Here is a 25,910-nt window from a genome sequence, read left to right on the forward strand (position 1 = left end):
CTGCGTGCAGGCAAAAATGGCACCACGTCTGAACATTAACACCTTTCCACATGGCTGGAGGAGGCACAGAGCTACTGCTGATGAGGAACAGAGGGACAGGGCTGTGGTGACATGGTCAGAGGCAGCAGTGTGCCACTTCCGGTGGCAGCCGCAGTAAGAACGGTACTTCATCCTCCTCGTCCCAGAGCGGGAGGTGCTTCAGAAACCAGGTCACTTTATTGACCATTTCCTGGAATACAGGTGCATACAGTTCGGTTGCCTTAGGAACAGTTGCTATGCAACACATATTTACATTTTTCCTGTCATAATCTGAAAAATTCTGAGTACACACAGAGGATGGACAGCCAAGGTAGGGGTAAAGCAGCCCAAGGCAGTCTTCACAACATTCAGCCTAAACAGAGCACGCTGCTATCCAGCAGCCTCATCCTTGAGTGCTCTCCCTCCCTCATCCCTCCCCTGATGCCTGCCTCTTTCCTTGGGGCCTAGAGGGAAATCATGAGATGTGCTGGTATTCTGCTGTGCAAGGAGAGCAGAGCAACTCAAAAAAGCACAGCCCCTTGTAAAAGCAGGAAAGCAGGCAACAGGTTTGCTTTCCTAGCTGAGTGCAGGAGCGATACACAACAACAGCCTGTTATTCTTTCCTGTCTACTTGGCCATCTACAACCTCTGAACAGCAACAACAGGGAATCTGGGCAACACATGTGCCAGCTAGTAAGTGACAGATGTTCGTGGTGGATACACAAATCCTATAGGTGAAGGCCACATTTTGGAAGTTCTACATAGGCAAAGAAGCCCCTATAGTAAGAAAAGGATCTCATAGGGCTGATGGAGCTAACAAGGCACAAAGCAGAAAAAAAAAATCCCTTTTTATCCACATGAAACAATGCTCAGGAAACAACTTAAATCAGTATTTCCCATGTAAAGTGGCAACCCCAAAGATAAACAACACTTGTCAGCCAGCAGGGCCGAGGCTCAGCTCAGCACTTACATAGATGTTACCCTGCTGGTAACGCTGGTGCAGGTTGAGCAGGATGGAGGCTTCGTGCAGATCTCCCAGCATGGACATGTCCTCTACCCCACTGACGCTGCTCTGGTGCATGGGCAAGACTTTTTCTACGGAAAGGGAGGCCTTGGGGTACTGGAACACCTGGAGAAACAGGGAAAAGGACAAATAAGAGCATGTCACCTGGGCATACAAGTCTGATTTCCTACAGAAACAAGTGGTTTTCTTTATATTTCAGCACTGGAAAAGGAAATGAATAAGGCACAGTTTTGTTTCCTATTTTTATAGCAGTTTCTCCATTCTTGTTCCTACCTATTGGAGCTCCTTGGCCACAACCCACATAGCACACTCCCTGCCTTTGCTACAGAATTGTCCCCTCATCTTCAGCACTGCCAGGACAGGTCAGTGCAGGGCTACCTGGCTGTTAGTGAAGTCCCTATGGCCAGAGCAGGGCACCACATGGACAGGTATTGCACACTGTGCTCAGTATGAGCGATGAGCTATGCCCAGCAGATCAGGAGCAGCCATGCACAGAAGCACAGGTGGGATCATGCCTCTAACTGCAGCATGGTGCAGGCTAAGCTTGTTCACATCCCAGGTTTCATCCTGGGGTAGACAGAGTGTCTGGTGGCTGTGTCAAGGGCAAAGGAAGGCAAAGCAGTTGAGAAGCCAAAGTAGAGATCTCCTGTGCATATGCTGGCATGTATGCATTTGATGTGGCCTTCAAAGTGACACCTATTAACCACTATCATCATTCTAGAAGTGTCCTCTCCTCTATCTATACACTCTTCCTGCCTCATTTGCTGCAACATTCTTCCTGCTGGAGTTTCCTCCTCCTCAATAGCCCATACTTCAGCTATTGGGTCATCCTTCTCACCTCCCTGCACACAACTGAGATGAAACTGCCTTTCCCCTCCACCATAGCCATATCCCAGCCCTCTTTTCCTCCTCCTCAGGCATGATGCTGGCATTTCACAAATGCTATTTCGGTTGCTTCCCACTCTCAGTTTCAGCTGTGTGCCATCTCCCACCCAGCACCTCAAGCTGCATTAGATGGCAAAAACCAAGACAGAAAAACGAGATACTTCATACAGGCAGCCTATAGTAATCCTTGCAAATAAACTGGGCTTCTCCCTCCCTTCTGGGGCACCGTTTCATCTTCACCCCTGCTTGTCAGCTTCCCCAGGTGCCACCAAAGAACCCTACAGATCCCCTAGAGAATAAGCACATCATCCATAGCATTGATCTAACTGCTTTCTCCCGCCCTCTCCTTGCAGGCTGCTGCAGCTGCTGCAGAAGGGCAGCCAGGCAGCTGGAAGCTGCAGACAGAATGAGGTCACCCTGCCCCCTCGCAGCATCATCCTCATGGAGCTGGGGCTGTACCCAAGGGGCAGGGAGCTCACCAGGAAGCAGGATGGGAGAATAAGACACCTAAATTCAGAATATGAGCTGCAGAGGTACGATGTGAACTGGACCATCAGGAGGAAAGCCACCATAGCACTCTCAACCCATGAGTCAGCAAACCCCCGCCTCTCTTCTCTCTGCTGACTCAGACAAATCTTGGAAGGGGGCAAGTCCAAAACTGCATGACATGATTTGTCCTTGCATCTCCCTGGCAATTACCCACTTACCACCACACTGTCAGCAATTGTGGCCATTGGGCCAGACAAGAAACAATAAAAAAGATGTCTGGGGAAAAAGCTGAGTGCACAAGTGTCCCGAAGAAGATCCCGGGTGTTTAGAGTACCTGTGCCAAGAGGTTGCTATGCATGAAAAATAATTGTGTGATGGGTCAGAGCTTGTTTATTTCCTCCTGTAGACAACACATGAGAAAATGGGACCCTGAAGAGAAACTGGCCCTGAATGCAAGGCTAAATGATTAGCAGGACTAGATCATCATCTATTAACCCTGTCCCGAGGCTCTTGGCTGGCTTTATACATCATGCCCATCTAAAGAAGAATCTCGTCCAAGACCCTTCCCACCTCCAGCCATGCCAGTGAGAGGACCTTCATTCTCCCACTGCTCAGTTCCAGACACTTCTAACAGTCCAGATATCACCCCCTCCCCAGCTTTGCACATAGTGGGGCTGGGCTGGCTTGTGGTCTGCGTGGCTGAGCTGCCTCTGGCTGAATTTCCCTGAAGCAAGAGAGAAAGCACAGACAAATTGATCTCCCAGCAGAGATGCCTCTGGAATCCCCCTTTTCAACAACAGTTAATGTTTAAAAGGGAACATTACATGCATTAACAAGATCTTTATTAATTTGAGAAGAAAATATCAGCTTTTTGTCTCCTAACTACAAGCAAGCCATCAAATTACTACACAAGCACTTCACAACACAGCCAAAGATTTCCACTTTCTCTCCAGTGATGAATTGATTTTGTCTCAGATCAAGCCCACAGTCAAAACAAAATGACCAAGACTTGCTCCAAGTCCCCACAATGATCAGGAATAAAGCAAAACCTGGCCAGCAGACAACCCAAGGTGGGGAGTGCCAACCAGGCCAGGCTGAGCAGGTGAGGAAGGTTTCCTCCTCAACCCCAAATCTGTCCATTAAGTGCAAGGAACAAATATCTCGCTCAATATCTCAGTTACGTTTATCCATAAAGCATTGGGCTGCTCTGTTTCAAATGTGTTTTCCAGTCTCTTGTGTTTCATAAACATCGGCTCCTCCTTTCCTTCCAGGAAGTCACATTTCTGATGGATTTGGTGATTGAGATGTTTTTGAGGAAGTAACAACAAATGGCAAAAGCCCTGTAGTATAATACTGGACATCCTACCTCAGAGCTGCAGGGAAGCAGGGCCAGAGAGTGAGGACACTACAGTTAGGGATCAATTACCCATCCAATCCAAGAAGATGTTTTCATTTGAGCTTTCACTACGGGCAAGATAGCCCAGTCAGTTACCAAGCAACTGACCTAAGAGGGCAGGCAAAGGAAGCACACAGGACAGCTCTCACGAAGGGCACTGAATAGAGAAAGCCACCATGTATGGCCACCAGGTGCTCTTCCTGCATAGGCATAGAGCATAGCCCTGTGCAAATTTCCACTTACGGTGCCGTAATCGGAGGTGAAGCGCACGTTTCCATCGGCACACAGGCCAACAGTGCATGGCTGCAGCTGGTCCTGCTCCCGCAGCCATACCCTGGCACCCTGCAGAAAAACAGAAAACCTCCCATTAGAACTGGAACAGGCAGGATTTGCACACAGGGTGCCAACACCCAAGGCCAGCCAGAGGAAACATCAATCTTTAGGAAAAATAGAAATGGAATAGTGGGTTAAACTGTCTAAACATTTTCAAACTTAGAACAGCCAGTCATCAAAAGTCATGCTATAATAATAATAATAATAGAAAATGTAAATAAAGCGTGTTTACAGTTTCATACACCCACACATCACTTAGGTCAAAGTGCTTTCAGAAATCAGCCAACACTAAGCAGACTTTGCAGAGCTGTCTGTTTTCCTCTCTTGCAAGAGTTTCCTTGGGCAAGGGACACGATGTGAGTGTTTCTCCTTAAGTGGCTCAGCATCTTCCAGCAGCAGGCCTCTGGCAAAATATACTTGTGCCCGGCTAAGGGTGATTCTCAGCCAGGTGTTTCCAGACAGAATCACAGAATGACCCAGGTTGGAAGGGACCTCAAGGACCATGAATCTCCAACCCCCCAGACCTCAATATACAAGCTGCATCACAGAGGATGATGTGAAAGTGGACTTATCTGGGATGAGGAAAGGGGTTAAGATGTGAACAGGGATTAGACTTTCTAGTCACACAGAAGTACGGCCAAAGCAGCTACCCATGGCCTTCTGCTAAACATCAGTGCCCTGTGGCCACCAGATGTTCTATCACTCTGCAAACGGTCTTAAACTTTATATGTTTTCTTGGGCTAGGTAACAAAAAGGTTACGCAGACCAAAATTAGTTTAGCTTTTGATAGAGCTTTCACCAGAATCATGCCACGACAGTGTTGTGCAAGGATGCAGTCAGTCAGCACCTAAAAAAGGCAATAAATGGGTTTACTGAAAGGTCTGTCACCTGCAGAGTGGTGCAGATCCTCACTGATCTTCAGATGCAACGTAACTTGCCCACATCACGCTTCTCCCAAAATAAAAACCAGTTGAATCACAATGGGGAGGGATGGAGCAATCAGATTTCAGCTCTCCTACAGAAGCATTGGGGTGATCAGCCTGCTGGGTCAGCTTGCCCTGCCCTCCCAGCCACAGCCTGTGTCATGCAGAATTATGCATAACAACCTGCTCTTTGCTTATTGCAAACCAATCTGTCCTGCGTCTTCCCATCGAAATCACAAATTCTGCTTTGCTAGGTATTCTGAAAAAGCCATTGTGCTCAACTGTTCACTAATATTAAGGACTTTTTCATCGATTCACAAACCTATGTTCTTTCTAATTTGTTTTCTATCTCTAAGATATTGATTGTAGAAGCCCTTACATTTTTCTTAAACACGTCAGCACCATTAGATTTTACGGGCTTATTACGTTTGAAGAGATTTCTGTATTACATTAGACAGAATGTGGAACAATAGTTCATTGTCCTTTATTTTGGTATCCTGGATTTTCCTTTCTGTAGACGACATACCTATTGGCCAACAACCTCCAGCCCTCCCAGTAAAGAAGCTGGTTTTAATGACATGAAGAAAACGGACTTAATTCTAACTTTGCTGCAGTATTCTGCAGATGTCCCACTGAAATGGGATGCTTGAAGCAGTGCCCTAAGGCACGTGGGCAAGACACGGTTGAGTAGAAATCACCCATTTCCCAAACTGTACACAGATTCTGCACCAACGTGTTAACAGCAACAAGTGTTAGTGAGACCTTTTGCACCAGAAGTTCTCAGCTATCATCACAGTGTCAAGAGCAAAGAGTCGACATCAGAAAACTGTTAAGTTGTTCCCAGAGTTCCAGCAGAAAGCAAGATGAAAGAAGGCCTTTTAATGCACTGTATGGCATTACAGTACTGCACCATTTACCATGTGATTTTGGAGACCCTTCTCCCGTGTGCTGCCAAGAGCAGGAGGCAATGTGATGGAACTCCCCAGCACTACAGCATTTCAGCTCCCAGAACTTACTACAGTTTACTTCAAGGTCGCAGTTGTTTTCACAATGGCAATTACCTCTGCCCAGTAGACTTGCATTCATTTACGCTGTTTCCAGACAGGGCTGAGACGTTCAGAATAGGAACCACAGAGTAAACTTCTGCCCGGTATTGCCCCCATTTCCTGCAATCAGCCCTTTTTTCTAAACAAGACATTCCCCTAGGCGCCCTGACTAAATACAGAAGCAGATGGTGACACTGGAGAGGCTGCCCTCACACCACCAACAACCATGCCTCGCATTGATCCTCTGAAAGGATTAAATTGAGCAGAAAACTTAAGAACTGCTAGGCAGCAAGGCTGAGCTTCCATGGGAGAAGCCCTCGAGTTCCTTCTATAACGAGAATAGCTCTTCCCAATTCCTTTTTTAATATTTTTTTTTTACTTTTTAATAAAAATGAAGCAACAGCAGCTACTGAAAGAACAAAGTACTGATGTGCCAGAGTTCCTGTGCCACAAGCAAGTCACTGGACACCAGACCTACCTGCAAATACAGTGCTACAAGACGCCCTGGCAGCACGCTGCTTTGGGCAACCACCTCCGCACTGAGACTCAAGAATCAGTGTGGGTGCTGTAAGATTTTCAGCCATACGTACTGCAGTGTATATACATACCTCTGTCCTGAGGATGGTGAAACCATATGCACCCAGGCTTGGAAGCTGCACTGTGCTAAGCCAGCTCTCTTCCCGGCCTCAGTGGGCTTCGTGGTGGTATGCCAGGCAACAGCAATGGGGCTTAAGGGCCTGTGCAATCCAGAGAAAGCCAAGCTCGGGTTTCAATAAATGCACTTCTCAACAGATTGATCTGGATGATCATGAATAAGTGATAGGATAGATATGGAAAGACTTAGCTAATGGATAAAAGATTAATGGGGAAGGGGAGTTTGTGACACCCTAGATCCATATGGGAGGGAGCAAAGGAACCCTGGGGTGTTTCTGGTGTCAGCTTGAGATGAAGTCACAGGGCCAGCCCCTAGGTTAGGGCTGACCAGAAGGAGCAGGGCTTGGTGGCTCAGGAGACCACGGGCAATGAGAGATAGGAAAGGAGAGATGGCAGCAGCCGGCACAGCGCAACTGGGGAGAGCAAGACCCTTTGCCATGGGCATGAGATGCACAGAGGAGGAGGGAGCCAGTGTACACCCTCACCAGCTTCATGGCAGGTGCTCTCCAGTCCCCACTAAGTTCTCACTGACCAGCTAGGTGCTCCTAGCTGAGCAAGGGCTGTCCCCACCCTTCCCTCTAGTTGGACATTGCCCTGGGTGCCCTCTCCCTTCTGCCAACTAACACACAGTGAGGCAGGTCCCATACATCCTACACCTTTTTGCATCTCACAACATCCTTGACTTCAATAATTCCCTGCCATGTGGAGCTGTACTTTCTAGTCCCACGTTAGATGGGAAAGCACTCTTTTTAATCACCCTTATTTATACGAAGCAAAAAATCCTTCCTTCTCTCAGTCAGAGGTGGAGGAACAGAAAATTCCAATCCACCTTCTCTGTCTCATCCATTACTTTCTGCTCTTTTGCCACGTCTCCCCCTATTTGTCATGTCACTAATAAAGAATTCTCGAGTGTTTCAAACTCTTCACATGAGACACATTCCTGGTTTTTGCTCGTCCCGAGTGTCCTTGCCTCGAACACCACTAAGAACACAAGTGGAGCACCCACCTCTGCACTGGGATGCATTTTCAGCCCTTCTGAAGTAATAGTGAAAGAAGAAAAAAGGGAAACAGCCCTCAAAAGTTAATAGGCTGGGAAACAGTAAAGCCAGTAGAGTTCATGCTTCACTATTTTCTCTTTCAAAATCTCTGGGGAAAAAGACATGTGCTGGTAGCAGCATCCTATTACTAGCTGGGGATGGCAGCATTGTGAATAACAATGGAAGCACGCACAAGTTTTTAATAAACATTCCTGGAAAGTATCCCCTTTGCATCATACTGAGATGCTGCTGAACTTTCCCATACTGATGAATGGAAAGGATGTGAAGCATTTTAAAAATCAACAGGTCCACGCGTTCCCAGAGATCTGTCCCATAAAGTCCCCCACCAGCTGATACTCATTTTTGATAAGCCTGGAAATGCGGAGGAAATTCCAAGAGACCGAAGGGTCAGAGCCTCACTGAGGGCTCTGCAGGGTTATCCCAAGCAACCACATGCTGCTCAGTGCGACAGCCTGTGGGGAAATAAAGAGCTTTTTGCTTTCAGCCATTTGAACTTCAAGGTACTCCAGCTTCAATCACTGTGCAGCACTGGTCAATGTGTAGAAAGACGTCCAGTCAACCAGATTGCTGCATTCTTCAATTAGTATACAAGCATACGGGGCAGATAAGGGGCAATACTAACTGAAGGAGTTTCTAACAGTTCTCTGCAGTGACAGGGCCAGTACTACTCCGTGTTCTCAGTAAGGATGTAAAACCAAAAGCAGCGCTGATAATGCCAACATCTGGTGGAGCAGTGAGTGTCCGTGAGGATGAGGCTGTGGATTCCAGGCTTGTTTGGACAAAATGGGATTAACATACAGCCAAACTGAAAGGTCAGACTCAGGAGAAGGAATGCAAGGAACACTTCAAAGAGAGGAATTTCTTCTGGAAATCACAGACCCAACAGGACTGCGAATTGCTGAAGCTCCCAGGACATTTGGTTGCAACCAGAGCTGATGTGTGTCTCAGATGGATAAACAGGAGCAAGGAAGTTTCCTGTTTACTTATGCTTTGAGGTGTGAAAAAGAAGGCTTAAAGAGCAAATGTAAAAAGCTTGGTCATTTCTGCTATTCAGAAAGATCCCTTGTAATGCAAAAGAACTGGTGAAAATGCTAACTTCGTTAGATAGATTAGCCAGAACCAGGGCTGCCCTATCTGGCCCAGACACCCATAGCACAGGGATGAGAGCAGCACGGGCCCAGCATGGGCACAGCCCTCAGCACTCAGCCTGCTGCTCACCTGGGTGGGCAGGGAAGGAGCTCCTGCAGGCTGCTGCTTGGAATGGAACAGCTCTCACCCAGCAAAAGGAAAGCAGGACCCAAAGGCGGATGTGGCTGCCAGACACTGCAGAAATGTAACAGGATTTATTTTAAAGCAGGGTTGTGTAACCACTTGGAGAAACTGCAAAAAGCGGGGGATCCTCAGAAAGAAGACTTTCCAGAAAGCATGATTCAGCCAAATCCCAATCACAGACTCTGTACGAAGGTAACAGGACTAGCACACCCCAGTCCTAGCCCCAGAGCCCTAATTTCTACCTCCTCACCAAAGACCTCAGCCCTTTATCTGCAGGGAGCCTTTCACCCCACTTCTGTAGCTCTGGGATGTGTTGGGAACATGCATCTGGGATGGGGGGGATTCTGCATGTAGGGTCATCCATACAGCACTGCTTTCCCTGATGGGCTCTCTGTATAGCTCAGCAGGAATATGGTGACCTCCTAGAAAAGTGGATCTCAAGAGCCTGGAACACTCACAGGTCACTGCACTTGGGCAGCGATACTTCTCTTTGCTGAACCGCTCAGAGCAACTGAACAGAGAGGGCTTGCTCTGTGTCACATTCTCACTGACCTTGAGCATTACCTACGTAATGGTCAGCATTTCTCCTTCTCTTCCTGGTCTCTCAAGATCCTCTTTTCTAGGAGATCACCACATTCTTGCTGAGCTACACAGAGGCTGTTGGGAAAAGCGGTGTAGCCTGCAGTCCTCAGGGGAAGATGCTGGGAATCCCCCACACAGCAGCCCCCTGCTGACGACGATGCCCTGTGCACCTCTCCTTTCCAACATGGCATTTTTTGAAGCCAACAGTAGTTAACACACTGGGCACTCAGCTCACTGTTATCTGGAAAGACAGCACATCATTCGTGCTCAGTGTCACCAAAGGCAGCCAAAGCATTTTCCTCATTGCATATGAGTCTATAGAAGGATCCTCCAATGCCTGTGCTCACTGCCCCCCACATCAACCCCACCTTGTGAGGCCCAGACAGATGTGGGGCCATGCTGCTGTTCCTCCAGCCAAGGCACAGGCAAGGATGGGATGGGAGCGGCGTCCCCTCTAACCCTGGTCATGGCATTCCTGCTCCTCGGGGAATATCGGAGAGCGAGTCACATCCTCTGTGTCACCCACATCCTGCCAGACATGCAGGGAAACCACCACCCGCCAACCACAGCCCTTGCCTCCGGGGCTGCTCCTCCCTGTCTGGCACGGGATGGGCTGCAGCAAGCAGGACACAGCAGTGGGGCATGGGCACTGCCTCTGCATGGACGCAGCCAGGAGAAGCAGGCTGAACCCATCATCAAGCCAATTATCATAGATAAACTTCAAAGAAAAAGAATTCCCTCGGTCTCCACCGCCAAGGGAGGAAGGAGATAGGGAAGTTGGAAGATCCAGAGCATCCCCATCTAACCCAGATCCCGACCGTGTGGCTCAGCTGCTGTCTGAACACTGTGAGCACAGGATGGGAGCCTGCTAAAGCAAGGCCAGCAGCACGCTGGCTTTAAGCTGCTCATTGTGAAGGATGACATGCATCCCTTGGGACGATCTTGGCTCCTGCTGCAGCGGCAAGAGGTGGAGCAACTCCCTTCTGCTCAGGCATTGCCCTCCCACCAAGAACCCCCAAGGAGAAAGAGGAAGAGCAGCCGGGGTGCAGTGCATGCCGAGCATTCCGGCTGCAGGGAACCACATTCCCCGCTTCCACCATCCCTCCTGCAAAGCAAAGCTCGAGGCTCTCCCACACGTGCTCGTTGTGGCTCTCCAGCCCCGGACACCTGGGTCCCCTGCTGTCTTCCATTTCCATCAGGCACATTCAGGCACCTCAGTGGCTATTCCTGCTGCAAAAGGCCATGACAGAGGAGTGGGCATAAAGGCTCTGGTGAAATGGCCCTTGGGGAAACTTGGCCTCCATCTGATTAGATGCAGGCAGTTCGGGCTGCCAGAGCAGCAGGTTAATCAGTTAATGGCTGCAACGAGCTGGGCTCTGCTGTGCCGGCCCGGGGGCAGTCCCCGCCGTGCAGCCCGGAGCAGCCACTCCTTCCCTCCCAGACCTGGGAAAACAGCTGCTCCGATAAGGGCACTGCTTCCAGGGGGATGGGGCGGCCCCGGTCCATTAGCTGCTCCCCAGGGGCTGCCCCATTCCCCGTGCACCCAGAGGAAGGCGGGAGGGTGCGGGGGGCAGACGCTGGGTTTAACGGCTTGCAAACCACCGGGGGCCGGATGGGGGGAGTCTGACGGCCCCGGACTCAAACACGAGGTTCGGTCGCAGAGCCCAGGATGGTTCCATCACCCCACAAAGCCACGGACCAGGGGACCACACGGGCTGCGCGCTGCCGCGACCAAAAGCAGCACCAGGCTGGACTGGAAACAGGGTGAGGAGAGAGGTAGGGAGGATTCGGGCAGGCCTGGGACACACACGGCGCCGGACACGTGCATTAGGGCAGAAGGCGCGATGCCCCACGCACAGGAGCGCAGCCCGGCGCTGCCGGGTACCGGCGCGGCCGCAGAGCAGCCGTAGGACGGTGACCGGGCAGCGGCACGGCGAGGCCGAGGATGGAGGCGGACGCTCTCTCCCCTCCCATCACCTCACGCCTTCCCGATCCCTCAGCGGGCTCTGGCCCCGTGCCACGTGCGGCAGCCGAGCCGTGACACGCACACGCAGGCAGCGACAGGCTCCGGACCCTTCGGTCGCTCCAGGGGATTAAAGCAGCACGCGAGCGTATCTGGGCAGCCATGACTATCATGCGACAAATCCTCTCCCCGCTCCTGCAAGCAGCCCTCGGCACGAGCGGCCGGAACCGCGCATCGCGTGAGCTCCGGCTCTCTCCGCACAGCCGGCTCTTGGCACACCGGGCCCGGGCGGCGCTCGCCGACCAGACCCGAGAGCCAGAGAAAAAGTGAAACTTGGGCTCCCTCGATACGGTCAGCGCAGCATCCTTCTCCCCGCCGAGCCTGGCCCCGCCATTGCCCTGCCCCTGCCCGCCCGGAGCCCCCACCTGGCGGAGCGAGGCGTCCATCGGCGGCACGGAGCGGCTCTCAGCGCCGCATCGCCGAGCTGGGCTGGCCGCGTCCCGCCGGCACCGCTCGCCGGCACCGCGCCGTGCTGCTGGCTCCGCCCCGCAAGCAGCTGGGAGCGGCCCGGCCAGCCCTCCGCCCCCCACCCCCCCTCCGGGCAGCGGGCACGGCGGCGGGGAGCGGAGCGCTGCGGGACTCGGCGAAGGGCGTGGAGCCGGAGGGGACAGCGGGTGGGGACACCGCTGCGGGCAGACAGATGTCGTCTGGAACGGGGAGAGTGGTGCGGCTGATGGGAATGGCACCGTGCAGCCTCTGCCTTAGGACAGTCCCGCTCAGGCAGATGCCCACCTGCCCCGTGCCAACCACCTCCACCGCTCTGGTCCACCTTCGCTGTCCGAACGTTCTGGTTTCCCAACATGTCAGTGGCTGTCAGTGCACCTTTCACTTCGATAGCAGATCGCTGTAGAGCCCCCTTGGGCACGACCATAGAATCATAAAATAGAGTTCCGTATCCGTGCTGGATTAGCTTAATCAGCACCTCTTTCCCTGTCTTAGGAAAACATGGCACGAGGCTGTGCCAGCCTCTCAGCTCCAGCCCTTATCTCCCATCTAATACTCCTATCCACAAGGCCAATTACCCTGCTGGCTGAGGGGATTACATCAACGCAGTGCTGTCCTTGACTGTCCCCTCTGCAGCATTGAGTTTGTCATCGACTGTACCTCCCCAGCCATCTCCCCACATCCACACAGACCCCCTGCAGACCCCTGTCTCTGCTAGGTGCTGCTCACCAGGGGGGCTGGATACACAGCAAGCCGTGAGTCAGCTTCCTGCTGCTGGGCAGCTGGCGGGGGGACACAGTGGCAGGAATTCCTCCTGGACACCAGGCACATCCTGCTTCCCTCTGCCACGGGCCTGGCACATGGCTGGCAGCGTATCACCCCTGTGACTCCTCAGAGCAGCGTGAGCACCATCCTGCAATGGGCAGTTCCTCCTTCCCATAAACCATCCCTGTCCCCAGCAAGGTAAGGATGGTGATGATTAAAGCCACACGAAAGAGCTGCCGGGGAGCTATGTGGCAGGAATCAGCCCAGGCTCCCTGGGGACAGGATCATGTTCGTGCCAGATGTGTCCCTGCTCCGGAGGAATGTGATTAAGGCTGCCTAGAGAGGCTCTCACAGGGCAACACAGAGCAGTGCAGCACCTGCTCCCCTGGAGAGTACAAGAGTGGTGTCAGGGGCACCTCCCCTGGCTTCACCCCAGGAGCATGAGCAGTGCCTCTCCTGCTGCCATGGTGGTGCTGGGCATACCAAGTCCCTAAGCAGCTGTCTTCCTGCAGATAGGGCCCTTGGTCCTATTGCCCCATCCTGCTATTCCCTTGCATGTCCCAGCTGAGGTCCCTGCCCCTGCTCCCATCACACTGGTGCATGTTTTTGAGGGGCCAACGTGTGGTTTGCACAGCTGGGCTAAGAGAAATGCAGCTCTGGTGGTGAGATCACTGAATGGAGGAGCTGAGCTGAGCTGCACAGGGCTGTAATTACAGTAGGAACACGCATGGATGGGGCCAGCCAAGCACATCCACCTAATTTCCTCTCCCATTATGCCCGCCCTGCTTTTGTTTGACCCAGACCTTGCTATTAACGGCGCGTGTGCCGTGAGCTCACAGATGGCTCCGTTACAAACAGCCTCACAGATCCTGCTAGACCACGCGTCTGTGCAGGGCTGTGCTCACACACGGCATTGCTGTGCAGCTCATGCTTCAGAAAGGTTTCAGCCGGCTGCGGGCATCGCTCCGGCCAGGCTGTTCCAGCAGGCACCCGCAGCTCTGCCTTTGTCTCTGGCTGCAGGAAGGCACAAGAGGGGAGATGTCACCCTGCCAGCACCCAAGGTCGTGGCTGAGGTCTGGGGGATGGCAGCCAGCTCTGTAAGGCCGGGGCAGGTCTGAGCCTGCCGTTCCCATGGGGAGGGAGGTTTGTGTCCGTGTCCAGGTGCTTGCGGCTCAGCCCTTTCTCCTCTCCTCAGAGCCTTTCCCTGGGCTGGTGTGTGCCTTATTTCAGTGCATGGAGGGCAGAAAGGGGCAGAGTGGATGGCTGGGGCTGCAACAGAAATGTGTGGAGTCCAAGCGAAGTGTGATTCACTTGTTGTGATTTTTTAATTTACTTTTCTAACGTTTGAGGGACTGGAAAGCAGATGGCTGGGCTCAGGATATACAGAGATACGGGCAGTGGCATTGGCCCCCAGGTTTGCCATGTAGCTGATTTGGCCAGTGATGTTCTTAACTTCCCAGCAGCGCAGCCATGTGAGCGGTGCCAGCGCAATATCCCAGCAGAGGTATGCCAGCCCCTCCTGGCTGCAGAGAGCAAAAATAGCTTACTAAGAAGATAGCTTGAGCGTGCTTGGACACAGGTGGCAGAGACAGAAAACCAAATAGTTTCTATAAACACACAATGGTTTAAAATAATACAGCTGATAATTTGGGGAACGGACTTCCTATTTTTAGGATTTCTCCAGACAAGCAGGCTGACAGCTTGCTTTTGTATAGGCAGCCAAGACAGGAGAAGTTGCAAGTCAGAGTGTAGACATAACTGAGCAACTTGCAAGGAGCAGGAGGATATCTGTCCCATCCCAGAGCATCCCAAAGAGCTTGGCTGGGGCATAGGCACCCAGCTGCTCCCCTTGCATGGTGTATTGCTGCGGCTCTGGCCCTCAAGATGAGCTCTGATCCCAGCTGCCAGCCCTCCACCCCCACAGAGACTCTCTACTCTGCCCTTGAAGGTGAGATTGATATCTTTGTGGGGCACATGCAGCAGTGCCAGCACAGCTTTGACCTGCATGCTCTATACAAAGTGCTGCTGCTGGTGCTGCTGCACAGCCCCTTGGGGTGGCTGGACAGCTGGGAGGACCTGGAGCTGCTCTCCAAGCATCTGCTCGGCTCACCAAGCCCCTCTGTGTGTGGCTATGTGGACTGCCTGGGCTCCTACCTGCAGCACCTGCAGGCCTTGAAGGAGAGGTTTGACACAAGGGTGGTGTTCCTACTCTGTGAGCATCTGTATGTACGTGAGGAGCTGCTCCCCCTGGCCTCCATCCCACACCTGGCCGCATTCCTCTTTGCCCACCGCCACAACTGGGCACTGCTGCTGCGGGGAGCGATGCTCCATGAGCGGGTGTTCAGCCCCAACAGTCTGTGTGATCTGACTGGCTTTGCCAATGCAGGGCCCGTAGAGAAAGTTCTGCAGCTGCTTCTTGACATCTACCAGGGCCTAATCATGGCTAGCTTGCCCAGCCGTGGATCCGTCTGCACCAAAGCAGGTACAGCCTCTGCCCACCTCCAGGCTCCATACAGCCAAGCAGTAAGGTCCCCCAGCCCGCAGACTCTCTCATCCCAATGCAGCTCTGGGGAGCGGGAAGCAGTGCTGGGGCATTGCGGGTCCGGCTGCGGGAGAGTCAGAAGGAGCTGCTGGTCCTGCTGCCCCATGCCGAGTAAGCAGCCGCCCTGCACGCTCAGATCCGCAGCATCACCTGGCGCATCCGTGCCCTGCACCTGCAGCTGCAGTGCCAGGGGATGGAGCCCAGGAATGCGGGACGTGGGGGGTATACACCTCCAGCTGCCCTGATGGAGGAGCTGCAGAAGCACCTGGAGCTGGAGGAGTACCACCGCAGCATCCTGGAAGCCGACTGGCTGCTGGAGCTGGAGGTCGGGCCCGTCCTTATCCGCAGGATCAATGCAGTAAGTGGTGCGGTCTGGCTCTGTGTGAATGCTCCTGTCCAGACTGTCTGACCGTGCTGCACGTGCAGGAGCCGAGCACTCCTTCTGCCTCCTTTTGCAGATTCAGCGCTGCCAGCACCTGGAGAAGATGCTGTTGCGCCGGGAGTTGGCTGTCCCACAGAGGGAGCAGCCCCGGAGCAGGATGACCACCGCCCCTACTCAGTCCTCTGCCACCCACCCCATGCCTGCAAGCAAACCCAGCCCCAGGAGCAGCCAGCAATACTAATCGCGTGAAGCAGGGTGATATCCCGTGTCCCACAGCAGCACCGGCACCTACCCCCAGGCTGGAACCAGCTCACAGGGACCTGGAAGAGTGCTGGGGCAGGGCTGCAGGCTGTCTGCCCAGATTGGCTCACATCTGGGAAGAAAGTGTGGAGGGAAAGTGTATTTAATGATGTTTCCTCTGTACTTAGCTGCTTGGCGCGTTTCTGCAGGCTGGGTAAAGAGATGAGCTTGCGTGCTGTTGAATGTGCATGCACAGGCATGTGTGTGTATGGCTGCATGCAGGTGCAAGTGCATATTCCTGGTTAAATATGGGGCTCCCAACTACTAGCCCAGCAGGCAGCATGGCGTCCCCAACCCAGCCAGCTCAGCTCCTGCAGCCACTAATGATGGTGGCAAAGCCCACATCGGATGATGGGACAGTCCTCACTCCTGCCAGGTTTGTTCCCTCACCAGCTGCTGCTGTGGGCAAGCAGCAATTTTGATTTAGGGAATTTTAATCAATTTAGCATACCCCCAATTAATAAACTTTTAGTTACTGATTCGGGTGGTAAATGAGGAAAAGACTTCCCTGCTTCCTGCTCTCCAGCCCCGCTACTCCTTCGCTGAGTGCCCACCCATCCCACCAGCTCTGCCCACTGTATCTCCCCCATTCATCTGGGAGGCAGGGAGCCAGGCATGGTTCCTGTGAAGTTTATTGGTGCAGCTGTTTCCACTACAGTCAGAGGAGTCACAATGCACAGCAACAACAGCCTCCTACACTACACAGGGAGGACAGGATGCACACGGCCACAGACACACAGAGACCCTGCATGGGCGCGGCGGTGGGGCTGGAGCCTGCTGCTGGAGGGGCTTTGCTCTCTGTGGGTGTTTGTGCAGCCTCCTGGGGAGGTGTGGGACCCACCTTCCCCACAGGAGCTGGGCTGATAAACGGGAACCGGGGCAGCGGCTTGTCCCAAATCTGATGGCTGATCAAGGTTGGAACACGTATCCCAGCTTCCTCCACAAGGCCACTCTGACTCCCACCATCAGGGCACTATATCAGAGCTGCCCATATGCCAGAGCTGCTAGCTGAGTCTGCCTGCTCTGAATGGAGATCCTAGGACAGGAGACCTAGGACACATCCCTGCCAGGCCCGAAGAGGCCAGGGCTAAGTGCTGGGCACGCTGAATGCTGCTTCTTCCCAAATGGAATGGACATGAAGGGTCACTCCAGTGTGGGAGCTGAAATGGGGCCAAGGGGTTCTGTGACTTCAACATAGGGCTGCGAGGAGCCAGAACCAGTGATCATCGCACAGGGAAAGAGAGAGGACCCACAGGACTATTTCATGCTCCAGCGCCATATCTCTTACATAGCTCCTAAATGTGGTTTGTGCTCAAGGACAGGGAGATGGGGATTGGGACCCCTTGTAACATTTGTTGTTTGTTGGGCAAGCACCCAAGGCTTCAAGGTACTTGTTCATCTGTTCCCAAAAGAAAAACTGCACTTGGAGGAGTGTTGGAAAAAGTATGAGGAAACAAATAGCCTCCTGGATGCTGGGCAAGGGTGGAAACCAGTCCTGTGAGAGCAGCTTCCAGCTGAAAGCCTGGAGGACAGGACCTGCAGAGCACCCCTCATCTGCAAGATGCCAGGACACAGTAGTGCCTGTCCCAGGGGTGCAGGGGAAGCTGTGCCAAGCAGGGAAGAGCACTGGTCTCTCCTTGCCCCTGTGCTGGAGCACACACTAAGGGCTCAGTTGGCAGTGCTTCCCAGGGAACTCCAGACTCAGGTGCAGGGGACAGCAATTTGGCTGCAAGAACAGAGAGAGCAGGAGCAAGGCATCTGTTAGCTGAGCATAGAGGCTGGTGTCCTCACCCAGCCTGTGCGGAGGCCACTGTCCGTGCACAGATAGCATCAAGCCTGTTTCTGTGACTGCCCAATAGTGCATCATGGCACGACACCCAAGCTTCGTGGAAATGGAGTGGGACACAGTGGTACCAGCTGGCATGGCTCCCCTTCACCACCCAGAGACTGAACACAGGCTGCCTCCAGCAGGGACAGGGCAGACCCCTGACCCACAGGCGCTCTGGACCCACACAGTTTTGGGATGCGAGAGGCACCTCTCAACCGCTCAGGTCTGAGAGGAGAGAGATGAGCAGCCTCTGCTGAGTGAGTGATGGGGCAGCAGGAGCAGGGGCTGCCTTCTGCGGAGCTATAGATCAGCCATTCATTGGTCCAGGCAAGATTGCTTGACTTGTGGCAAGTCTCCTACTAGTCCTTGAGGGGACAAGCAGGTGTGAGCAGCCTGTCCCAAGTGCAGGGAGGGCAGGCTGCAGATCACACAGGCATGTGCAGCTCATTGTACTCGTCCCGGCCATCCTCATCAAAGTTCGGCTCTGCATCCTCTGAGTCCAACTGGGGAGAGACAGAGAGCAGGTTTTGAAGGCCACAGCAGCCCAGCGTGCCAATAGTGTGCAGTAAGCTATGCAGTGTAGCTGCACCAGCTCCAGGATTAGCAAAGCTCTTGTTCCCTCCCTCCCAACAGGCCCCTTTTTTTCTGCCCCTCATGCCTACTGATGCTTCTCCAACCCAAAACATTCTTATTCTGACAGTGCACAAGCACTGGGGCATTGGTTCAGCACAGCAGCTCCTCCACTGCCAGCAGCACCCAGGGACACCGTGCTTCTGGCTGCTACTCCAGAGTGCTCTCCAACAGGAGCTCAGGAGGCAACACCTGGGGAGCTGCCAGCACCCTGAAACCGTGATTAAGTGCTCCTCTGCCAAATAGCTGGTATGCTGCCCATGCTGCTGCCTCCAGAAACAGGGTGTCTCCTTGATGAAATAGCCACAAGTGAGGGGAAGGATGGAAAAGCAAGCCTTTTCTCCATATCTCTGTACGCAGAGATTCTCTGTCTCCTTCTGGCTGCCCACCCATCCCACATTATATTTTCAGGGCTACAAACTCAGAGGAAGCCACCATGCATCCCAGACCACCAGATACTGAAGGGAAAGGCAAAGCTTTGGTGACCACGGATCTCTGAGCCTTTTGGTCTGCCCAATCTCCTCAACCTCGCAACAGTGTTTTGAGCTAGGCTGTAAGGACAGCTGTCTGCTTACAGCTTTGAGCTCCCTGTCGTGGAAGAAGCGGGGCAGCACAAAGCGTCGCAATGGCACTGTCATGATCAGAACAAAGGGAAAGGCTAGAGATGCCACCGTAGACTTCACCACCCAGAGCAGCACAATGCAGGCCAGTTGAATGCAGGTGAAGAGATTCATCCTCCACGTCTTTACCTAGGGAAATAAATCCAGTCTAAGAACACATCCTCCCACATGGATCACCAAGGGGTCATCAAAGCTAGCATCACCAAGAAGGCATCATCCTCCCTTGCCTGTCTCTTCCTCCTCCGCCCTCCTGCAGCTTGCCTTCACTCACCTTAACAACATAGATGTGGTCGGGGTGGTGCTTGGATGGCATGAAAATCAGGAGCAGTCGCTCGTAGAGCTGGATGCCCGTGAGAGATGTAACCCCCATGTAGAGGAAGATGCCAAAGAGCACAGCCAACGGGATCTGCCGTAGCATGTTCCCCATCACAATAGACAGGCCTGCAGAGACAGAGCTCAGAGCACAGCTCATCCCATGCCAGCCTCTCTGCCCCCAGCCCCCCAAGAGTTCAAGACGGGTCTGGCTAGAGAAGGACCAATGTTGAGGGAGCTGCTGTGAGGGTAGGTGGGGGCAGTCCCTGCAAGTAGGGTAGGGTCACAGGCACGGTGAGATCTGAGTGGGCAGCCCTGACCCTTCCACTTCACCCAAGCAAAGGCTCACCGACAAGAGCAGCAATAAGCACTCCAGTCACACGCTGCTCTTTCACCTCCTCGATCTTGGGCTTCTCTCCTGGTGCGATGGCCTTGCTCATGACTGTCAGGGCATTGACGTGGGTGACGGAGCGCACTGTTGCCGCGGTCAGCCAGGGCAGTCCAAAGAGTGCACAGAGCCCACCCATAGTGCCAATGAGCAGCAGGTCCAGGTGGAAGCCAGAGCCTTTCAACAGCTTCCTCTCCTTCTTGCTCACAATCAGCCTGAGGAAAAAGAGCCTACGTCAGTCAGGCACAACTGCATCACAGGAAGCGTCAGTGCCCAGGGACAGCAATGCAGCTGGGGACAACGTTCACTCCCTGAACAGGGCATACATGGGGACAACAAGGAGATGGAGAGGCATAGGAATGGCAGAAGCCAACCTCAAGTTAGAGGTTTCCGCCTGTGCTTGGATGAGGCAGATCTCCACCACACTGTATCCCCGGGGGAGCTGAGAGATGATGGAAGAACCCAAGAAGGTACATCCTAAAACAGGCAGGACCCTGCCCCGGCTATTCCACGGGGATGCTGGGTGCATTTCCATGCCAATGGCACCAGTGGCCACCCCAGCCTAACCTTCCCGAAGGTTAGTGATGGTGGGCATTAGCAGGGGAAGTACTCACGTAGTGATCTGTGTCTCCATGAAGATAAGAATGAAGACCAGGAGAGCAGGGATAGCAGAGGCAAACATCATCCACAATGGAAAGGTCCCATTGCTGCCCATGGGGTGAATGAACCAGCCACGCTTGTGAGGAGATGTGACCGACAAGCCAGATGGGACATTCAGCTTCTGATGGTGTAGCCGCAAAACCGAGCAGTTATTCATCAATGCATACATGCCCACTAGCCTTGATCTTCCTGGACACCCTGGTCTGAACGCCTCTAGTGATGGGACACCACCCTGACTTGAGTTTTCTCATGGGTTATCCATTTCAGTGTAAAAAGCCCATGTCCCCTATTTCTAACAACGGCCTGTCTCATTTCCTCTTTGAGCTTCTGGAATTCACTTGGGTTTTGTCCAAGAGACCAGTATCTATCTTCTCTCAGGAACCTCACCCGCATGTCAGGGCTTGCAGATCATGTTTAAAATGCTCCTTGACCTCTGCTTGGATAAACCAACATCTTGGACTGGTAACTCTTCTCTGAGGTGGTTTTCCAAACACTAAGCCTTTTCTGAGACATTTTTCAGTATTAATTTTGCAGCGTGGGCCCTGGAACTGGCCACATTCTCTGGAAATGACCTCACCCTTAGCATGTTCAGAGGGCATATCAAGTTTGCGCTCCCATCAGAGACCACACGGACTCCCATCCATCCGTGGGCCCAACCATGCATTCACCAGCACTTAAACGCTTGGCTCTGCAGTGCTCTACAGCAGCTCTTGCTATCTGTCTGCATGAACACTGCAGTGAGAGTTTATGATTTGCATTTATGTTAATCAGCATAAGTATGAATAATATTTCTGGAATGCTTGTACTTGAGCTAAGCTGTGTAACTAAGTACTGTTTTCTCAGGAAGCTTTGTACATATGCTGAGTTAATACTGAAATGATAATGCTTTTGATATTAACTGTAGAAGCGTAGAGGGGTACGAAAGGATGTAACAAAGCATATGATTTTACTATTGTCTGATAAAGCCAGATTTTACATTGATATTTAAATTACTAAGAATACACTTGGAATCCATTAAGCCTTGGGCTGCCTTTATAAAAAGCTTGCATGCCAAACAGGAACTGCCTTTCACCCTCTCCGTAATGTTAGTTGAAATAAATACCAAAACAAAAAGATTTAACAGTGCACCTATTATAAAAAGGGGTGGGGGGCAAGGGGGGGAAATAAGGAAATCTGTGAGATGGGTATGTTTCATAACATTTAAATTTGTGCATAAGCTGGGAAAGAGATCATTGTGTTTGAGACGAAATGATGAAAATATTTGGTAGCCTATAGACAAGGAGAGCATATACATATAAGTACTAAAAATACAACTGAGTACACCATTGAAACTATTCTATGGCATCCTTTTCAGCGTGAATAAACTGGTTATGTCTTGTTAATCAAATACGAAGTTTTAGAGTTACTAAGAGAGAATTAACTGCACTGGTTCTCTCTGGTTCTCTAAAACCTCCTCTACTAACAGCAGAAACATCAGAGAGGTTCTGGAGCACTCCAGCCTTTATAGCTCTGGTTTCCATCTCAGATAGACCCTCAGAGCCTCCTTTCAGTGTGGGAGTAAGGTTGAGGGGAGCGTTTCTGTTTGCTTTGCACTGTTATGACTAACAAGGCAGGAAATGTAAATCCCTAGTTGCACAAGAGAAGGCCACGGTATGGCATGGATCACTGCCTGTGCTGGAGGAGGGGCTCCGAGGCAGCGCTGGCACCTACCTGTGTGTACGTGTCTGTGATGGTGTAATCCACCAGCACCATGACTAGGATGGAGATGGGGATCCCGAAGTCTCCGATGATCCGCCGAGCCTGTGGAACAAACACCTTGCTGGCAAAGAGCACATGCTGGCTCCTCACACCCACCATGCCAAGGGCCAGATGGGGTAAGCGCTGCAGCGAACCTGAGCGCTGTCATTGAGCAAGACAAGAAGTGCAGTGCTGGTCCACGGGGCTAAGCATCCCACTGCCCTATAAGGCACAGTCCTCCAGCCACTCCCATGTGATCAGCCAGTTGCTCCAATTGGCCTACTTTGTTGGTGCTCCAGGTATAACACAGATGCCTTGCATGTACAGAAACGTCAAAAGGGAACAAGCTGTAAGCTCATCCTCTTTTATTCTACTTTAACAGATGTGTATCCAGCCAAAGGAGTTTTCCCAAGGCCCAAGGGACTTTTCAGAAAGGCTCACTGGAGCAGGACAGGGAAGATACTATGATTAACAGCCAGCTCTCACCCACAGCCTATGGCCAAATTACCATCCTGTTTGCATGGCATTTAAGCAATTGTTTGTGTTTCTTTGGGTGATGGTACCAGCATCACAAGGAGCAAAGCAGCACTCCAGGGTGCAGTTTTTATGATCACATAGGGCTGGATAAGACATGAAGGGATCACTGTGCTCTAGTCAAGTTCATTCAGTCTTTCAACAAGGAACAAAGGGCTGCAGCAAGAAGCATTATTTGTTTGGCACATCCCTCCATCCTCATCATCTGGCCCCACTTCTCACCTTTCCTCCTAAGAAGCGGCTGTTCTTGAACTTGCGCATAAAGAAGGCAATGAAGAAGGTGCCTAGCATGAGGATGAGGGAGAGAAGAGCAGTGTTGGGCTGCATCCTGATTCCTAGTGACATGGCATCTGCAGAGAGCATGCTGGCGTTCAGGCCGCTTTGCACATTTGGTGGGTAAAACTTCAGCAGAGGATGTTCTGCAAACACCTGGGCAGGTGAGAGAAATAGCAGGCACAGTCATTGCAGGGAGGGACAGAGGATATTGTCACTACTGGGGATGAGGGGATGTGGAAGGCATCTGCTCTGCAGAAAGGGGGAGAGGGGTAGTTAGGTGGTGGACACAGACAGTCTCAGCATCTATCACCTCGCCTCACAACCTAATCTGGCTGGAGAGGGCTGAGGAGAGGGAAGAGGCCTCTGTTTAATGCCTCCTGCAGGAAGAGAATGGGAGGCAGATGTTAGGGATCACCCTGCCAGCCTCTGGTGGCACAGGGGCCAGTTATGCTGGGCTGTAGGAGGCCAGCAGAGAGCTGCTCTGCACAACACCTTGGGAAGCTATGGCTGTGATGGCCCTTATATGCTCAAGAGGCAGGTGCCTGGGGGCCCCAAGAGACATGGCAACCCATCTCCCAGGGGAAGGTTCACCTTGTACAGTTTGTAGAAAGTCTCGTAGATGAAGATGAGAGAGATAAGGAAAGCAAAAATCTCCTGGGTGAAGGGTGAGATGTAGCGCACCAAGAAGCTTCCTTCAGCTGCCACAATAATGAAGATGAAAACGATGAGCCACAAACCAATCCACACTCTGCCTGTCAGGTACTCAATGTCTTGTGTCTGGCAGAACTGAAATGGAAAAAGGTAATAAATTACTCTGCCTCCTCAGGCTTTCTCCCTCCTCTTCTCCCCATCGAGACCATAGCTCTCTTGGAAAAAGGCATTTTCCTCTCCACAGGCATCCAGCAAGAAACAGCAATTTCAGGGCTGGAGTCATAGGTAAAATATTCCAGAGCAGTATTTTAGGATGCTGCTACATGTGCTCATTACATCGGGAAGAATGACATGCAGGGCTGGGGGACAAAGTTTCAACTGCACTCAGCAGATAAGAAGTGCTGTTACCACTGTCACATTTTAATGGGGTCAGCCCATGGGAAACGGCAATGGGAGACAAAAGTCCCAGTGGTCTAACGTGCAGCAGGTCAGCAAAAACAGAACCAGCCCTGGCTGAACTGAGAACAGCCTGGCAGGACCCACAGCATCCAGATAACACAGTCCCTGTGGAGACCTGGGAAATGCTGACTGCCCTCTTCAGTGCATCAGCAGAGTGAGTGGGTGCCACAAATGGGTACTGCCTCAAAGTACCTTGTAAAAAGCTTCTTCAAACACCAGCAGAGGCCCTGAGAAGCCAATGACCAGGAGCGGCTGGGCTCCAAGCAGGGAGAAGAGGATCCCTAAAACCGAGGTGGAGATTATCAGCTCGGAGACCCCCATGAGACCCTCAGTTTTCTCTCCTGGGAAAAAGAATAACATGTGAGTGTTACAGCCCAGACAAGGCACTATCACTGCAGTCTCTAGACACAGCTCCACACAGAGGCAGACAGTCCCACCAGTCAGACATCCCCTGCACTGGGCAGGGAGTGCAGATGGAGTCCAGGGAGCTTTGGGGAGATGGCTCCCAGTGCCTGTCCCCAGCCCTGGGCTCTGCCTGGAAAGAAGCAGTGGGCTGAGGCTGGAGAAGCCAAGGAGCAGGGAGAGGACAAGGCAGTGATCACAGTGCAGAACCTCCATTCTCCCTAAGTAAGCAACACCAAAGCCCACCCCTGCACAGCATCCCACAGACACAGCCAGTGTTCCAGCGTGCAAAGAGCAGACCAGAAAGCAGGCCCATTACCTAGGAGTCCCCCGAAGGTGATGGCAGGAGAGAGAGCAGCAAAGTAGATGAAGAGAACGGCTGCGAGACACTGGCTGTGCAAGGCGTCTCTGATGTCACTGAGGTATTTGGGGTACCTGCGCTTTATGTCCCGAACCAGACCTCCAAAAAATATTCCAGTCCGCTTCAAAGGGTCATCCTCAGCTTCCTCCTCTTCTTCCTCAGCCTTCACTTCACACAGCTCTGGAGGTGCATGGAGGGCAGGGCTTGAGCGAGGGAATTCAGGACCACCCTTGGGCTGCCCTTCTCCATACCCCGTGGAGATCTTCCTCTTGCCATGCTAATCTGGCCTCCCATAACCGCACATCCCACAGCCTCCGGTTGTCCCCAGCTGCTTACAGCCTCTGTCCTGCCACCATTATACCCCTGCCTTCTGCCCCCCACCACCACTGCCCACTGCTGGAGCCAGGCCCTGCTCACCCCTCTGCCAGGCTCTGTGAGGGGAAGGCCCACTGGGGCACGCAGGACACTAGGCACAAACTCTTTTGCCCAAATGTGAGTGGAGAGACCTTTGGCTTCCTGGACATCTCCTTCCTTCATGGATTTCTGCTCCCTCTCCTTCCTCTTCCTCAGCAGCAACTTCTGGAAGGTGGCAATGGATTTAAGCAAGTCTTTCCCCTCCACCTCAGATGGAGGAATGACAATGCTGCAGTCCAAGAACTCATTGATTGCATTGAGGAGATCTTGACGGTCATCAGCCATGTACGCAGCCTCATGGAAATGCTGGGAGGAGCAGAGAAAAAGGAAAAGAGAGAAGGTTCAGACCAAGCCTGTGCTCAGCCATCTACAGCCTAGAATCATCGCTTACTGTGACCCTTCAGTAACAGCCCACTCCCTCCACTCGCTGCTTGTATCACTATTGCCACTCCATGACCCACTCTTCTGAACCTTCCCTCCCTGTTCTTCTTCTACCCAGTAC

At 52.4% G+C, this 25,910-nt stretch overlaps 3 protein-coding genes across 8 annotated transcripts in view; 1 reads left to right on the plus strand and 2 right to left on the minus strand.

The window, feature by feature from the left end:
• LOC100548805 (myosin X-like) overlaps positions 1–12,212 on the minus strand; it is a 67,929-nt gene extending 55,717 nt beyond the window's left edge. The window contains exons 1-3 of the mRNA XM_085228160.1: positions 12,069–12,212; positions 4,056–4,154; positions 989–1,147 (exon numbers count right to left, since the gene is read on the minus strand). Of these exons, the coding sequence (XP_085084286.1) occupies positions 989–1,147; positions 4,056–4,154; positions 12,069–12,089 (279 nt within the window). The 5' untranslated portion in view covers positions 12,090–12,212. The remainder of the gene's footprint in view (positions 1–988; positions 1,148–4,055; positions 4,155–12,068) is intronic.
• Positions 12,213–13,753: 1,541 nt separating this feature from the next.
• LOC146543991 (uncharacterized) lies at positions 13,754–16,678 on the plus strand. Its single transcript, XM_085228623.1, is given in 3 exon segments — positions 13,754–15,355; positions 15,358–15,812; positions 15,913–16,678. Coding segments are annotated over 2 exon segments (771 nt in total). The 5' UTR covers positions 13,754–14,796; the 3' UTR covers positions 15,570–15,812; positions 15,913–16,678.
• Positions 16,679–16,751: 73 nt separating this feature from the next.
• The window catches only part of SLC4A3 (solute carrier family 4 member 3), a 30,572-nt gene continuing 21,413 nt past the window's right edge, over positions 16,752–25,910 (minus strand). For 4 of the 6 annotated variants that reach the window (XM_085228610.1, XM_085228606.1, XM_085228607.1 and 1 more), the window contains 11 exons: positions 25,501–25,714; positions 24,953–25,174; positions 24,424–24,572; positions 23,713–23,907; positions 23,068–23,274; positions 22,285–22,374; positions 20,529–20,695; positions 19,876–20,129; positions 19,486–19,655; positions 19,170–19,343; positions 16,752–18,467 (listed from right to left, as the gene is read on the minus strand). In XM_085228610.1, the coding sequence (XP_085084736.1) occupies positions 18,390–18,467; positions 19,170–19,343; positions 19,486–19,655; positions 19,876–20,129; positions 20,529–20,695; positions 22,285–22,374; positions 23,068–23,274; positions 23,713–23,907; positions 24,424–24,572; positions 24,953–25,174; positions 25,501–25,714 (1,920 nt within the window). In that variant the 3' untranslated portion in view covers positions 16,752–18,389. The remainder of the gene's footprint in view (positions 18,468–19,169; positions 19,344–19,485; positions 19,656–19,875; positions 20,130–20,528; positions 20,696–22,284; positions 22,375–23,067; positions 23,275–23,712; positions 23,908–24,423; positions 24,573–24,952; positions 25,175–25,500; positions 25,715–25,910) is intronic. The other 2 variants (XM_085228608.1, XM_085228609.1) reach the window with 2 other exon arrangements.

This window comes from Meleagris gallopavo, chromosome 7 (assembly GCF_905368555.1).
Source record: "Meleagris gallopavo chromosome 7, MGAL_WU_HG_1.1, whole genome shotgun sequence".
NCBI lineage: Eukaryota > Metazoa > Chordata > Aves > Galliformes > Phasianidae > Meleagris > Meleagris gallopavo.